The 15,662-nt window shown below is 42.4% G+C and overlaps 1 protein-coding gene across 3 annotated transcripts in view; it reads right to left on the bottom strand.

Moving 5' to 3' along the window:
• Positions 1-6,276: 6,276 nt before the first annotated feature.
• The window catches only part of C7 (complement C7), a 56,284-nt gene continuing 46,898 nt past the window's right edge, over positions 6,277-15,662 (bottom strand). For all 3 annotated transcript variants that reach the window (XM_040496059.1, XM_040496079.1, XM_040496070.1), the window contains 3 exons: positions 13,400-13,490; positions 9,754-9,938; positions 6,277-7,567 (listed from right to left, as the gene is read on the bottom strand). In XM_040496059.1, coding sequence (XP_040351993.1) covers positions 7,386-7,567; positions 9,754-9,938; positions 13,400-13,490 — 458 coding nt within the window. In that variant the 3' untranslated portion in view covers positions 6,277-7,385. The remainder of the gene's footprint in view (positions 7,568-9,753; positions 9,939-13,399; positions 13,491-15,662) is intronic.

The raw sequence follows: 15,662 nt of genomic DNA, 5'->3' as shown, positions 1-15,662 counted from the left end.
GATCCTAGAACAAGAAAAGATTCTGCAACAGGCCTGGGCTGCTGTGCTACTTGAGCCATATGATCCAGCACATCCAGTGGTGCTTGAAGACTAGCTGCTCTTTCTTTCTTATTTGGTCCAATCAATATAATGTCATCAATGCCTCTCTGGGATAGCCCTGAAGGACAGTGGTGAAGGGAAATCCTCCCAGAGGGCAGAACTTTGAGCAATGCGCTCAGCTGTTCACTTTGCCTAGAAGCAGAAATGGCCAGATGTGTGATTATATACTGATTCATGGGCTATGTCCAATTATTTGGCTAGAGTCACCTGCCATCTGGCCACTTTGGGCTCCTTATGCCTCTGAGTCAACAGGAAGAGAAGAAATAACCATGCTGGATGGGGCGATTGATCATGATTGCCAAAGGAAAATTGGACTACTACTCCACAATGAAGGTAAAGAAGAATATGTCTGGAATACAGGAGCTCCCTTAGTACATCTCATAGTATTACTATGCCCTGTGATTAAGGTCAATGAAAAACTACAACAACCCAATCCAGGAAGGACTACTAATGGTCCATACCATTCAGCAATAAAGATATGGGTCACTCCATCAGGTAAGAAAACCACAACTAGCTGAGGTGCTTGCTGAAGGTGAAGGGAGTACAGATTGGGTAGCAGAAGAAAGAAGTTATAAATGCCAGGTAGAACCACATGACCAGTTACAGAAATGAGGACTGTGACTGCCATGAGTATTTCCCCCTTATTCTGTTACAAGTGTGTGTTGTGTATTTGCAAATATCATTATTTTCTTTGCTATCTCTATATCATGCAACATAAAATTATTGACTTTATATCATAGTATTTAAGTATTATTAATTTTACATCACAGTACTTAAGTTATAGAATATCAGGAAGGAGAGTCAACATCACTCAATTTCTTTGCCTCCTCTCTGAGGAAGGAGTTACTATGTTTTCAGTTATATTACGTTAGGTAGAATTATGACCTTGTTATTATCCTTCTTTGGAGACTAAGTACATTTTGGAGATGCGTATAGGTGCCACGTTTACCAGGAGTGGACCTGTGAGTTAATTTTATGTGTCAACTTGACTGGGCCACAGGATGCCCAGGTATCTAGTTAAACATTTGTTCTGGGTGTGTCTGTGAGGGTGATTCAAGAAGACACTGGCATTTGAATCACTGAGTTGAGTAAAGCAGATGGCCCTCCCCAGTGTGGGTGGGCACTGGCTGACTGCTTGAGCTGAGACATTGGTCTTCTCTTGCCCTTGAATGGGACTTACATCATTGGCGCTCCTGGCTCTCAGGGCTTCAGACTCAGACTAGAATTTATACCAGGGTTTTCTGGATCTACAGCTTGTAGATGGTAGATTGCAGAACTACTTGAGCTCCACAATCACATAAGACAACTCCTCATAATAAATATATAATAAACATATTTTATAGATAGATGATAGATAGATAGATAGATACATAGATAGAGTCTGTTTCTCTGGAGAGCCCTGATATACTCTACTTATATATATATCACTTATATATGTTACTTCTATACTAGTCAAAGGAAAACTGGTATAGCTATATTAATCCAAAGTAGACTTCAAAACAAAGGATACATCAGAGATAAAGAGACACTTCATGGCAATAAATGGCTCAATTCATCAAGAGGACATAATGATTCTAAAAGTTTATGTGCCTAATAACAGAGCTTCAAAATACATAAAGCAAATGAATAAATCCACACTTACAGTTGGAGATGTCAACACTCTCAATAACAACTGATAGAACAAGCAGAAAATCACATTTAATGAATTCTGTGCACCATATCCATAGTACTTCAGAGGGCTCCTTATTATCATACCAAACTATTTAATCCAGTAGGGCTGTAATCATCCACTTAGTTGGCTTGTCCAGTTTTACATCATGCCTGACCTCAGGAGTTTCTCTTAATACTTAGCATCTGTGCAGAGAAGAGTTTCCAGACTTAGAGTTCTATTGGAGCCATTTATTAAATACTGTCATAATACACTCGTGGATTGTATAATAGTCTAATAACACATCAATGCTGAGCCTTTTGTGTTAATCACTTTGTCTTGAGGATGCCTGGGAAACTTAACCTTTGATGAGAAAAATTCCATTTCACAATTATAGAAAATTCCTTGACCCCTCTGTGTTCCCAGCCGACTTGATCAGCTGATTATTACATAATGGACACTCATTCTGTAGCACATACACTTTATGCCTCAAGTCAATGCATCTCTGTCTTAAACATCACTGATGTGTTGTGTACCTAAAACCCCACCCCTGGAATTCAGTGCAAGTCTCCTCTCCTAAGGACGCGCGCAAATGGCAGCAATAACAGGACAGTTCTTTATGTTTGTCCTTTCACAGGAAATTGTCCTCAGCCTGTAAATCAAAAATAACATTTTATTGTCTTTCTTCTCCTACGCATCTAGTCACCATCAGCCCATTTCTCCTCAAACAACGACAGTCTTTCTATACAGTCTTGTTAACCCTTGGCTTGGAAAAGCAAATTTCCTTACATGATTGATGTTTTGAGTGTAAATCTGGAGCTTTGCCTGACAGGAATAAATAAAAAGACAAATTGTAAGTGCTTTGGTTGTCACGGCAGGGATTCCTATCATGCCATCAGCTTTCCTGTCCCCGAATGTGTGAGCTGCCTGAAAGACCAAGGTAATTGAAAGGCATGCATATACCTCTGGTTTCTCAGATATTAACGGAAATTGCCTCCTACTGTGGTTGCTTTCTGGCTCGGTGTTCTGAAAAAGAAACAGGTCATTCCATTTCTAGCACAAGTGTTCAATACACTTTAGTCCATCCAGAAGGAAAAATCTCAGTGGACTGGTAGGTAGCAAGGCAAATGTGGCTGTTCATTTCTGCTAATCCTGTACTAAAAATGATTCTCTCTCCTCTCTTTCATTTCTTTTCTCTTGTCTTGTCCCTTCCCACCCCTCTCCTACCTCAGAAAAAGAACAGGTACACTTGAACACCTACTTCATTTTGTACCCAAAGTACATAGCATTTCAGTTTATCTTCAAGTTTATGATGACCACTTCCACTAGCTATTAGAAATAATCTAAATGCCAGGGCACCTGGCTGGCTCAGTTAACTAAGCATCTGATTTCGGCTCAGGTCATGATCTTGTGGTTCATGATTTCCGGCCCTGTGTCGGACTCTCTCCTGTCATCACCGAGCCAGCTTCGGATCCACTGTCCCCCTCTCTCTGCCCCTCTCCCCTCATATTCTCTCTCTCTCTCCCCCCCCTTTCTCCCTCAAAAATGAACATTTTTATTTATTTTTTTTTAATTTTTTTAAATGTTTATTTATTTTTGAGACAGAGAGAGACAGAGCATGAATGGGGGAGGGTCAGAGAGAGGGAGACACAGAATCTGAAACAGGTTCCAGGCTCTGAGCTGTCAGCACAGAGCCTGACGCGGGACTTGAACTCATGGACCGCGAGATCATGACCTGAGCCGAAGTCGGCCGCTTAACCGACTGAGCCACCCAGGTGCCCCAAAAATGAACATTTTTTTACAAAACGAAGTAACCCAAATGCTTATGGTGGGTTAGTGAGTGTGTGGGAGTAAGAAATTTTGGTATCCACAGAGAGAAAATATAGAACAGATGATAAGCTATGGGGTTCAAAAGTATTCCTTAATACACATATTTATCTTAACCCAAAGGTAAAGGCACATAACAACCTGTTTTAGGGAATGTTGGTTATACCATCTGCCCAGCACCTGCAGCTCAAAGTGACTACTTCACAACAGAATGGGATCATAATTTTCACATGAAGCTGAGATTAGTCATGACCTTCCCAGCTGAGAAGGGGAGCCCTCGATCCAATTAACCAGTTAGCTGGCCAGTTGCCAGGTAACTCAGAGGTCCGGGGTGCATTTGTCAGATACTTCTGCTTGCCACCCCACACTCCCAGTACCCCGCACCTGAGTATAAGAACCTTCCTCTGTTTCAGGAGATTACAAGTGTCCCAGATTGTTGGTGGAAGGGAGGGAGGTTATATGCAGAGCAGTCTGGATGAGGTTCACTAAATCTGAGGGCATTGATAAGCAGCACTTCCATTTGGTCAGTTATTAGGAAATGTCACAAGAAGACACTCTCCAATGTGATCAGATCTTCCAAAGCAGCTTCTCTGCCTGGGTGACTTGCTGTGTCCACTTAAATTGTGAGTGATGACGTGGAGGATGAGGCTTGGCTCCCATGTACCTCGCTGAGGCTAGGAATGGTTAATGCACCTGCCAATTCCCTCCTCTTCTTCTGTCCCCCACTAGGTCCAGAGGCTTTAATTCCAGCACTTTCTGCCTTCTCCTCCAAGGCTATAGCCCTCTCTAACCCAGATGACCCTCACCTGGTCCGAGGCAGCGGGAAGGGCAAACGGGAGGAATTCTCACACTCCCTCTCTTCTCTTTGCAGTCAATTTTCATGGCATAAACAGTGCTCCTAGCTTTCCCCTGAGCCTTATATTTAGATGTTCAAGAGCTTATTTTCAAGTTTCAAAACACTTTAAAAGACTTAATGTTGAAAGTTACTTTCTCCTTGCAGATTTACTGCAATGATCCTAATACTCTTATAAGCAATCATGAACATCTCTAACTAGAAGAAAGGTTGAGTGTAAGAATGTTCAGAAAAGAAAGAAAGTACAAAATTTAATACTTCAAGATGGCATCTCTCTACCTCATTCCTGCTCCCTCCTTCTCCACCAACTGTTCACTAACCCCTTACTTCTCCTTCACTAAGTCTGTGAAACTTCTTTCTCAAATCTTAGTTGTCAAATCTGCTAATTTCTTTGCTTCAGACCTCATTTGACCTCTCCTATAGCATTCGATAATGTTTACCATATCCTCTGTATCAATTAGGAAGGGAGGGTGGTAGAGCACAAGTAGTAGAAATTTAACCTTATACTAGCTTAAGACAAAAGGAGAAGTTATTGAAAGGATACTGATCTCTTCCTCCCAAATAAATTACTTGTTCAACTTGGTTTTTGGATCTGCATCTGGGCCTGCAATTTCAAATCTGTCTCCCTACCCAGGGTAGAAATTAACTCCCTTATAACCTCTAACAAATGCAGTTGGCCTCAATTAAGCATTTCTGAACATTATTGTTTTCAATCTATTTAAACCTGCTTCCTTATAACTTCCATATATTCTATCTGACTCTTCACTCAAGGGACAATGTGGTATATAAAGCTAGACCTGGATCCTACGTGGATTTCAAGTAGGAACACATTGAGACAGCCATTGTGGAAAACAGTATGGAGGTTCCTCAAAAAGTTATAAATAAAACTACCATGGGGTCTAGTAATTCCACTTCCGAGCAAATATCCAGAGGAATTGAAATCAGGGTCCCAAAGAGGTAGCTGCACTCCCATGTTCATTGCAGCATTATTCGCAACAGCCAAGATACAGAAACAACCTAAGTGTTCATCCAGGGATGAATGAATAACGAAAATGTGGTACATTTTCCATACACACAATGGAATATTATTCAGCCTTTCATAAGGAAGGAAATCCTGCCATTTACAACAATGTGGGTGGACAAGAATGTGGACACTACGCTAAATGAAATAAACCAAACAAAGAAAGAAATTCTAGATGATCTCACGTATAGGATGATCTAAAATATTCAAGGGATGCCTGGGTAGCTCAGTTGGTTGAGTGTCTGACTCTCGATTTTGGCTCAGACCATGATCCCAAGGTCATGGGATTGAGCCCCACGTAGGGCTCTGGACTGAGTGTGGAGACTGTTTAGGATTCTCTCTCTCCGTCTCTCTCTCTCTCTCTCTCTCTCGCCTCTCCCCGCTCCTCTCTCTCAAATAAATAAATAATAAAAGTCAAATTCATAAAGCAGAGTGTAGAATGGTGGCTGCCAGGGGCTGAGGAGAAGGGCATTCGGGGATGTGATGCTTAAAGAGTGCCAAGGTTTAGTTATGCAAGATGAATAAGTTCTGGAGATCCACTACATAGCATTGCTGTAGCTATGTGCTATAGTGCCTATAGCTAACAATCCTTTCACATATACTTAAGATTTTCTAAGAAGAAAGATCTTAGGTGACATTTTTAATAAAAATAAGTGAGAAATAAGAATAAATAAGAAATAAGAAAGATAATAAGAGAGGTGGGAGAAAACTTTGGGAGGTGATGGATAGGTTTATGGTCTTGATTGGTATATACTTCTCCCCAGACGCATCCAGTTGTACATATTAAATCAGTACAGCTTTTTACATGTCAATCATACCTCAATAAAGTAGTTTAAAGAATAAAAATATATTTAAAAAGAACACATTAGCCATTCTTCATGGGAAGATTCTTTAAAATTAAACATGATACAGATCAAAAAATTCCAAAGGATAGTATCTTTAATGAGATTTTAATCACTGTCATTTTAACTAAGGTTTTGCTGAAATGTCTTTATCAGTATCAGAAAAGTACACAGATATTATTTGTATATAAAAGCATATTTTAAATTCCATTTAAGCCCACTCATGTCATCTCCCACAGCTAGTTTTTTGTTTTGATGAAAGATGAATAAGGAATAAATAGAAGGCCAATGTCTCACACTGATGTACCTGTATGGCCCTCTGAAAAATCCAAGCATGTATTCACATTAGAGAAAACTATTCTGTCAAATATATGATCACTCAACAGCCCAGGCATGAACTGATGTTTCCTACAGAAGAAAAGGGGAGAAAGTGGGCAAATTACAGTCCTCGTGTTTGACACACACTAAAGAAAAGCCCCAAAGAGAAGACGGGATTGTGTTTGTTGTTCGACAAGAAGGCAGAAGGTACCACAATAAACTCGGTTCTGAAATTTCAGCGGTTCCATTTCCCAGTAAGATTTAAGGATCCTTACATGTGGTACTGGAGTCCACAGGGCCAGGCGAGAGATTACTCCTTGGGATGGATATTTGTATCTGTCTTTTTCCATTTAAGGTCCCGTTTGCATTCAGCTTCACTGAGAGAAGCCAACCTCTCTAATCTTACCGTTTTCCTAATCCTTTTGTACAGTGTTTCGGGCCCATGGGTGGAGTCCATCATACTTAAAAGAATCATAGGGCTGAAGGGAGTATTCCAGGCTCTCCGGTCTAATCCTCTCATTTTCAGATTAACAAGTCAAGGTCCAGGCGTGTCAGCAATTTGTCCAGGAACACACAGCTCACGCAAAGGTTCGTGCGTACTGTTCATCCTGACTGGCATTTTAAATAGGAAGAACAGGAGCATCTCGGTTCAGGTTTGGCAGAACGCCAGGTCGGTGCTTCTACTGGTGGCTGGCAGTTGGGAGAAGTGACCGTATGTACGTTTTACCTCAGCCACGGCAGCTGCGGGATTCGGAACCAGCCAAGGGCCACGGGAGCCTACGGGGTCCCCGCTCCGCAGGGCCGCGTGCTGGTGACCCTGACGCCCTGCCCTTGGCACCTGAGTGCGCCGGCCGCACACTCGGTCATCGTCTGCTCCACACCGTTCACTTCCACGCAGACGCTAAGGCCGCCTTCCTCGCACTCCGATGCTTCTCTGCAGACACATTTGCTGCTCTGGGCTGGAAAGAAGAGCGGCAGAGGCTTAATGGCACATGGAGGAGGTGGGAGAGTGAAGTCACATTACCTCCAAAGTCCCGATGCCCTGCGGAGATCTCTCCAAGCTCCTGCCTGGAGGCATCAACTCTCCCCTGGGAGAGGGGGAGGGCCAGGGAAGCCCAGCATTGCGCTCCACTCAGCATGAGGAGGGTTCTAGGCTGGCACCAGGCCGCCCGAGGGGGGGGGGGGGGGGGGGGGGGGCCCGCATGGGCCAGCCCTCTCCAAATCAGGGGCACTCCCTCTCTCTCTTCCTCCTCTGGGCTGCTGGCTAGGGGAGCCAGAAGCTGAGTAAGCCCTCAACCCCTGACCAGATAAGGAGACCTCAACACAGACCAAGTTGACTCAAGGCTCAAACAGAGACAAAGAAAAGAACTCAACTTACTTTAAGAGAGAGGGCATAAAACACAGAAGACAACATATGGGGTGCGGGGACAGTGGGGGGGAGGGGGGCGGAGAACAAGTCTGGGGCGCCTGGGTGGGGTTAAGTGCCAACTTCGGCTCAGGTCATGATTTCACAGTTCCTGAGTACAAGCCCTGCATTGGGCTCTGTGCTGCCAGCTCAGAGCCTGGAACCTGCTTCAGATTCTGTGTCTCCCTCTCTCTCTGCCCCTCCCTGCTCACAGTCTGTCTGTCTCTCTCTCAAAAATAAACATTAAAAAAAATTAAAAAAAAAAAAAAAGCCAGAAATGAGTTGGGAGAGAATTCACAGTGTGCACTTAGGTGTCAGGCTGGAATGCACCAGCCAGGTGTCTCCAAAAGGAATGACAAGCTCACTGGTGACAGGCGATCCTAACCCAACCCAATGGTTTAGAGTTCAGTATGTCATCGCCTGGGTGGCCAACAGTCCAGGAGCGAGAGAGCAGGGGCCCGGCTGGCACAGGCCATGGGGAGGACCTGAGTTGCTGGCAGAGATCTCACAGATCACATAGTCCGGCTCCCAAATTTACAGATGGGGAAACTGAGGCAGTGACTTGGCTGCAGCCAGCCAGGCTTTCCCCCTTGATAATATACCTGAAACTGTGGGAGGTAGGCCATGCAGGGGTGCTGTTCAAGATCACTGTAAGTGCTATATGGACACAGTTGACCGGCCAATCTTGAACCACAACTTGAAAGAGTAACTCCTTTTTTTATTCTCTTCAAATTCTTTTTATTACTTCTAGGAGAAAGTGTCACCTTGGCACTGATATGCTTTTAACACCCCCTAACACTTGCTGAACTCCCTTTATCCCAAAGAAGCAGCATCCCTCAAGCTGCCAGCAGCATCTGGCTAGAATCTACAACCTTATTTTGTTTCATATGTATTTTTGTGGTCATCTAATATTTATGGCAAGTGATGCTTCTTTTTAAGAAATGATAAAATTTCCTTTTTTAAAAAAGTTATTTTTATGTGAGTCCATTTTTTAAAATGTTTACTTATTTTTGAGAGGGGTGGGGAGGGGCAGAGAGAGAGGGAGACACAGAATCTGAAGCAGGATCCAGGTTCTGAGCTGTCTGCAGAGAGCCCGATGTGGGGCTCGAACTCACAAACTGTGAGATCATGACCTGAGCTGAAGTCAGACTCTTAACTGACTGAGCCACCCAGGCACCCCTGTGAGTCTATTTTTTTTTAATGAGTTCATTATATGGATACTAGGAGGACAGAGCAAAAATCATGAAGGTGGAATGAGAATCACCAGTGTTTGGGAGGACATTCAAACCATCAAGAATGTCTCCTTGTCTTCTTAGATACTTGACATACCCCATTCCCCAAGGAGGACTGTGGATAAGAACAGTTCACTCTCAAACCAGCCTGAGACTTTCATGTCCTCAGGGATCTGCTTGGATCTGCTGCTAAACTAGAAACTACCATTTAAAAGGCCTCAGTACTGGGGCGCCTGGGTGGCTCAGTCGATTGAGCCTCCGACTTCAGCTCAGGTCATGATCTCACAGCTCGTTGAGTTCGAGCCCCGCATTGGGCTCTGTGCTGACAGCTCAGAGCCTGGAGCCTGCTTTGGATTCTTTGTCTCCCTCTCTCTCTGCCCCTAACCCACTCACAGTCTGTCTCTGTCTCTCTCAAAAATAAATAAACATTTAAAAATAAAATAAAATAAAAGACCTCGGTACTACTACCTTAGCACTGTTATAGTTACAAATACACAATGCCCCTTACCATCGCATTTTCCCCAGAGCGGACAGGCACCACAGGCTTTCTGGGCTGCGACAGGCAGAGTGCAGCTCTCCCTATCAGCAAGAGTGTAATTTCTACCCTGACAGTGGAGAACGTGCAGCTTGCAAACTGTCAGAGGCAGTATCCTTTTGCTTCTCTCATCTTGCGCACATACATCCAAGGAGGATCTGAAACAAATTTTTTAAATTACATTATTTAGAAGACTTTCCTTCTTACAAGTGGAGGATGTGAAGTGAAAGGCGAGGCTGGGAGCTCAGGGCCTCAGATGTCACCACCCACAGGAACAAGATGGAGCAAACACTCAAATCTCCTTCATTGCTGGGGCTCACCCTCCTCAGATCTTCGAGATGAACAAATTTTGCTCTGTATTTGCTCCCAAGTTTTACAAGCTGAGATATCTAGTGTTGATCTTGTTTCATCTAGAGCAGATCAGATACAGCAACTTAGAAGAGAAGGCAAGGTCTGCTGGGGACACGGGTGGGTTGACAAGCAGGAAGGAGACAGAAAATCAGCAAAGATCACACATTCAGAGATGGCAGTCCTGTGGGACCATTGAAGGCAGGAGAAGTTAGCTCCTCCCAGTCCGGTAGCCTGGAGAGTTCCTGTCCATAACACGGCATTGTGCAACACTTCATGACCGATGCTTCAAGGGAAGATGAAACTATTTTTCAATAGGATTTTTTAAAGTATCTATGTTTACAAAATAGTTTAGAAATAGTTCTAGAAAAATTATTACTTTTTTTCCTTAAGCACTGGTACTCAAATGGTGAGATTCAGCTTTGTAGAAATGTCACTAATAAAAACAAGGACATTTCTGAATGTTGATGGATAAGAAAAGCATTACTATAGTGAAACCTTAGACAACAAAGTATTTTTGTATAGTAGACGGAGTCTATATTTATGTTTATATATGTTTAGCTCTCATACTTTCTTCAATGGCCAAGAGCTAAACTTACTTGGAGTTGTTTACATCACAAAAACAAATCCTTATATCTTTCTTTTATCTGTTTATTTAAACCTTAAATCGAACTACTCAGAACAGCTTGAAGGGCAGAGACCTTGTAAAGCCACCTGGTTATCAGTATCTGATAGAAAGCTCACACCAAGTCTCTAAACAGCAGGCTGCAGATAAACTAAATGAATCAGAGAAGTTGGAAAGAGGATGAAAGTGAATCAAAGTCAACAATGATTAATAAAAAATAACACCACAGTCAGAATATTCTGGGCTGACCACCACTGCCATTTACACTATTTAGCTATATTTTTTTCTCACAAGAAGTTACATCTTATAAGATGCCACCAGAATCACCATTACTCCCTGTGAGTGTTCAAGGAGTTGGATATGTGTTTTGATGACAATAATAATTGAAAGCCAAGTATAGTTGATCCGTGAGCAACATTGGTTTTAACTGCATGCGTGGGTCCACTTATACATGGATTTTTTTTTAATGTTTATTTATTTATGTAGAGAGTGCGCACGCACTCGAGCAAGGGAGGAGCAGGGAGAGAGGGGGAGAGAGAATCCCCAGCAGGCTCTCGAAGTAGAACTCAATCCCATGAACTGCGAGATCATGACCTGAGCTGAAACCAAGAATTGAACGCTTAACCTACTGAGCCGCCCAGGTGCCCCTGGGTTTTTTGGATATAGTATAGTACTATAAATGTATTTTCTCTTCCTTATGATTTTCTTAATAGCATTTTCTTCTCTCTAGTTACTTTATTATAATAATACAGTAAATAATACATATAACATAGAAAATATTTATGTTATTGGTAACATAACATATGTTATTGGTAACAGTCAACAGTAGGTTCTCAGTAGTTAAGTTTTGGAGAAGTCAAAAGTTATATGTGGATTTTTTTAGGGGCGCCTGGGTGGCGCAGTCGGTTAAGCGTCCGACTTCAGCCAGGTCACGATCTCACCGTCTGTGAGTTCCAGCCCCGCGTCGGGCTCTGGGCTGATGGCTCAGAGCCTGGAGCCTGTTTCTGATTCTGTGTCTCCCTCTCTCTCTGCCCCTCCCCTGTTCATCCTCTGTCTCTCTCTGTCCCAAAAATAAATAAACGTTTAAAAAAAAAGTTTAAAAAAAAAAAAAAGTTATATGTGGATTTTTGACTATGCGAGGGGATTAGCACCCCTAACCCCCCATGTTGTTCAAGGGCAAACTGTAACTGGTCAGTAAATTTGTGTTTTGATTCTTAGCCTTAAAGATGACCAATAAATGTCTTAGCCTAGATATCTCCCATTTGTGTCTCCAGATTGGTTCTCCACTCTTCCCCCCGCTGCCAGGAAGGCTGAAACTATGAGCTATATCCATAGACTTCCTTGTCCTCTAGCTTCAGGTGAATTTGAGCAATGGCAGGAGATTTAAGGGATATTTACTGCCCTGACTCACTCCAGGGCAGTCTCTGAGGTCCCTAAAATGAGGGACTCCACTCTTCCTTGGCTGCCATCTGTACAGAATCTTCCTCTGTCTCCAGCTTTGCATAAAAGCTCTTCCTGTGGAGCACCTCTTCCTGTGAGCCTCTGACTCTTGATCTCAGCTCAGGTCATGGTCTTGCTGTTCCTTGGGTTTGAACCTCACAATGGGCTCTGCAGTATCAGTGCTTGGGATTCTCTCTCTCTCTCTCTCTCTCTGCCCCTCCCTTGCTCACACAGCCTCTCTCTCTCTCTCTCTCTCTCTCTCTCTCTCTCTCAAAATAAATAAATAAATAAATAAATAAATAAATAAACAAATAAAACTTAAAAAAAAAAAAAGCCCCTCTTGTCACTCTGCAGGCCTGGGGGCATGGATTTGTACCCTGGTTGTTTGCAGTCTGGGAGTACTGCCCTGTGGGAGTCCTGCCAGTTTCTTTCACTCTGCCCACACTTCTGTAAACTGTCCCCCTAGGGAACCTCCTCTTGTCTTAATGCAATCATACAATCTGTCCAACTAGGACCATAACATAGACATCTAGTACCTACTTCAGATATCCACCCACGGTGGAGTGATTTCAAGTTGGGTGGAATTCTCGTAATGCACATCTAGAGACACGGACATTTCAGAAACCAGTATCTCTATTGGTACTGCATTAAGAGTGTATCTTTGGACAGCTGGGTGGCTCAGTTGGTTAAGCATGGACTCTTGGTTTCAGCTCAGGTCACGATCTCACAGTTTCATGAGTTCCAGCCCTGCATTGGGCTCTGTGCTGACAGCACGGAGCCTGCTTGGGATTCTCTCTCTGCCTCTCTCTCTGCCCCTCCCCTGCTCGTGCTGTCTCTGTCTCTCTCAAAATAAAGAAATAAACTTTTTTTTAAAAAGTGTATCTTTCAAGGGAATTTCAATCCTAATCTTTGTAAGCTCTAAATCCTCAAGTTTTCATGTTGCCCCATCTTATGTAGAAAACTAGCAGTGCCCAAGTCCTTCAGCCTTTCTCTAGACAGAGTAGAACACTGCTTAACACCACTGGTGTCAGCCCCAGAGACCCAGGCAAGTAACAGACAGCAGATGGGCCAGATTAAAATGCAAGCAAAAATCTTTAACCCTTGGTAAGCAACACCCTGGATCAAACAGAGACACTAGCATCTACCAAAACATTTTTTATCTTGAGTAAAACAAACCAGAGAGAGGTGAGCAAAGACAGAGCTTACCCACATTCATAAGGCATTTTACAAACACATCTTGAATTCTTCAGTTTCTCCCAGGGCTGACATTCAGGCACTGCCAGGGTTAAAGTGGTTTCTAAAAAAAAAAAAAAAAAAAAAAAAAAAAAAGGATAAGGGAGATGCAATCATTAGAAGAGCTTCTTTGTGGTAAACAAACTATTATTTTAATTGTTGAACCAGGTTCTGTAATATTCTCAACTGCTACAAATTTGTACAGTAAAAAAAAAAAAAAAAAAAAAAAGCTGTAAAGCATTTTACAAACAACAGTGTTCCTAGAAGAAGCCTACAAATAATTTCAATGCTACCATATCTTGAGCATTTACTACTGTGGGAACAGTGGCTGTTGTGATATTTAATCCCCCTTAACAAATGCCCACTTCAGAGTTAAAGAAATTAAGGGTCAGAAAAGTTAAGAAACTAGTGCTAGTTCACACATTTAACAAATTGGTCAAGCCAGGATTTAAGTCCATGTTTGTCTGAATTCAAGGCCAGTGGAGCAGGCAGCCTTTCATCAAGCAGTCGGTGCTTATAAACTGTTTGTTGTTTGGACTGCATGTTGCCCCCTCTGTCTATAGTGGGGCAGAAAGCACTGTAACGTGATCTCCACATGGAGAACTCCCTGGTACCCCAAGATCTGTTAACAACCTCTCACATGTAAGTGTCTAATTGGTCTCCTTTCAACAGTGAGTAAATATCTAGAGGTACTTACGTTAATTATACCTTTTCCATTCCTTTATGTTTTCTACAAATGGATCAAAAGTCAACCATCATTCCAACTTTGACAGGAAAACACCTTAGGCCAGCTTACAAGAGCTTAATTTAACTGTCGTCTCCTCAGCTATACCTGATTACAAGGTGACTAACCTAAAACATCCTGTTATTCCCACCTCCTTCCTGCTTCATGACAATGGAATTCAATGGTATATATACTTTCCCATCATAAAACTAGTTCTCTGTTGGATATATTTATAAAGGTAGTTTATCTGAAAAGCATATTTTTACGGATGCACAAACTATGCGATACTTCCTCACTTTGGAAAACCTAAGAGCTTTAGACAAGACAGTAAAATCTCGGGGACAATTCGTAACTTGTAAAAATGGTAAATATGTGAACTGTAGTCTGCCAGGTTCAGCAATGTGTATAATAAGTACTCATTCTTTAAATACTCCCCTTTATAATAGTAGTATCCTAAATGCAATGTAGTATCCTGAATTGGATCCTAGACCATTAAAACAACATCAGTAAAGGGGTGCCTCAGTGGCTCAGTTGGTTAAGCATCCGACTCTTGGTTTTATCTCAGGTCATGATCTCACAGTTTGTGGGTTCAAGTCCCACAGTGGGCTGTGTGCGGACAGCACTGAGTGTGCTTGGGATTCTCTGTCTCTCCCTCTTTCTCTCTCTGCCCCTCCCTCACTTGTGCTTTCAATCTCTCTCAAAATAAATAAACATTAAAAAAAAAAGACATTCGTGGAAAACCTGATGATATATAAATAAAGTCTGTAGTTTAGTCAATAGTATTGCACTAATATTAATGTCTTAGTCAACCCACTAAATTATGTCAAGTTATATAAGATGTTAATATTATGAGAACATGGTAAAGGGCATATAGAAACTCTATTTGCAACTTTTCCGAAATCTAAAATTATTCCAAAATAAAATGCTTTTTAAGGTGGTGTTATCTAGATCAGTGCTTCTCAAGCAGGGGCAATTTGGCAATGTCTAAATATCTTACAATGCACAAGACAGACTCCCACAACAAAGAGCTCCCGGGCCCAAACTTCCAATAGTGTTGGGGTTAAGAAAAGTCTAATCTAAATGTACCAAAACTAAAGTTCTATGATAAAGCCATGCAAATGAGCTCTTCATTGTGCTTAGACGTTTATTTGCTAGAGATGAGGGGAGGGGGAGGGGAGTGGAAGAAGGTGGCCGAAGAGTACAAAATTCCAGTTATAAGAGAGATGAGTATTGGGGATGTAATGTGGTTGATGCTGCTCAATGATATACAGGTAGAGTGTTGGAAGAGTGGATCATAAGAGTTCTCATCACAAGGAGAAATTTGCTTTTTTTCTTTTTTTTTTAACGTTTATTTATTTTTGAGAGACAGAGCATGAGCAGGGGAGGGGCAGAGAGAGAGAGGGAGACACAGACTCTGAAGCAGGCTCCAGGCTCTGAGCTGTCAGCACAGAGCCTAACATGGGGCTCGAACTCATGAACCATGAGATCATGACTTAAGCAAAGTGGGACGCT

This window comes from Herpailurus yagouaroundi, unplaced genomic scaffold (genome assembly GCF_014898765.1).
Source record: "Herpailurus yagouaroundi ecotype Mexico unplaced genomic scaffold, PumYag 29, whole genome shotgun sequence".
In the NCBI taxonomy this organism is placed as follows: Eukaryota; Metazoa; Chordata; class Mammalia; order Carnivora; family Felidae; genus Herpailurus; species Herpailurus yagouaroundi.
Note: the sequence above shows the minus strand (reverse complement) of the source record. Positions and strands in the feature narration are given on the sequence as shown.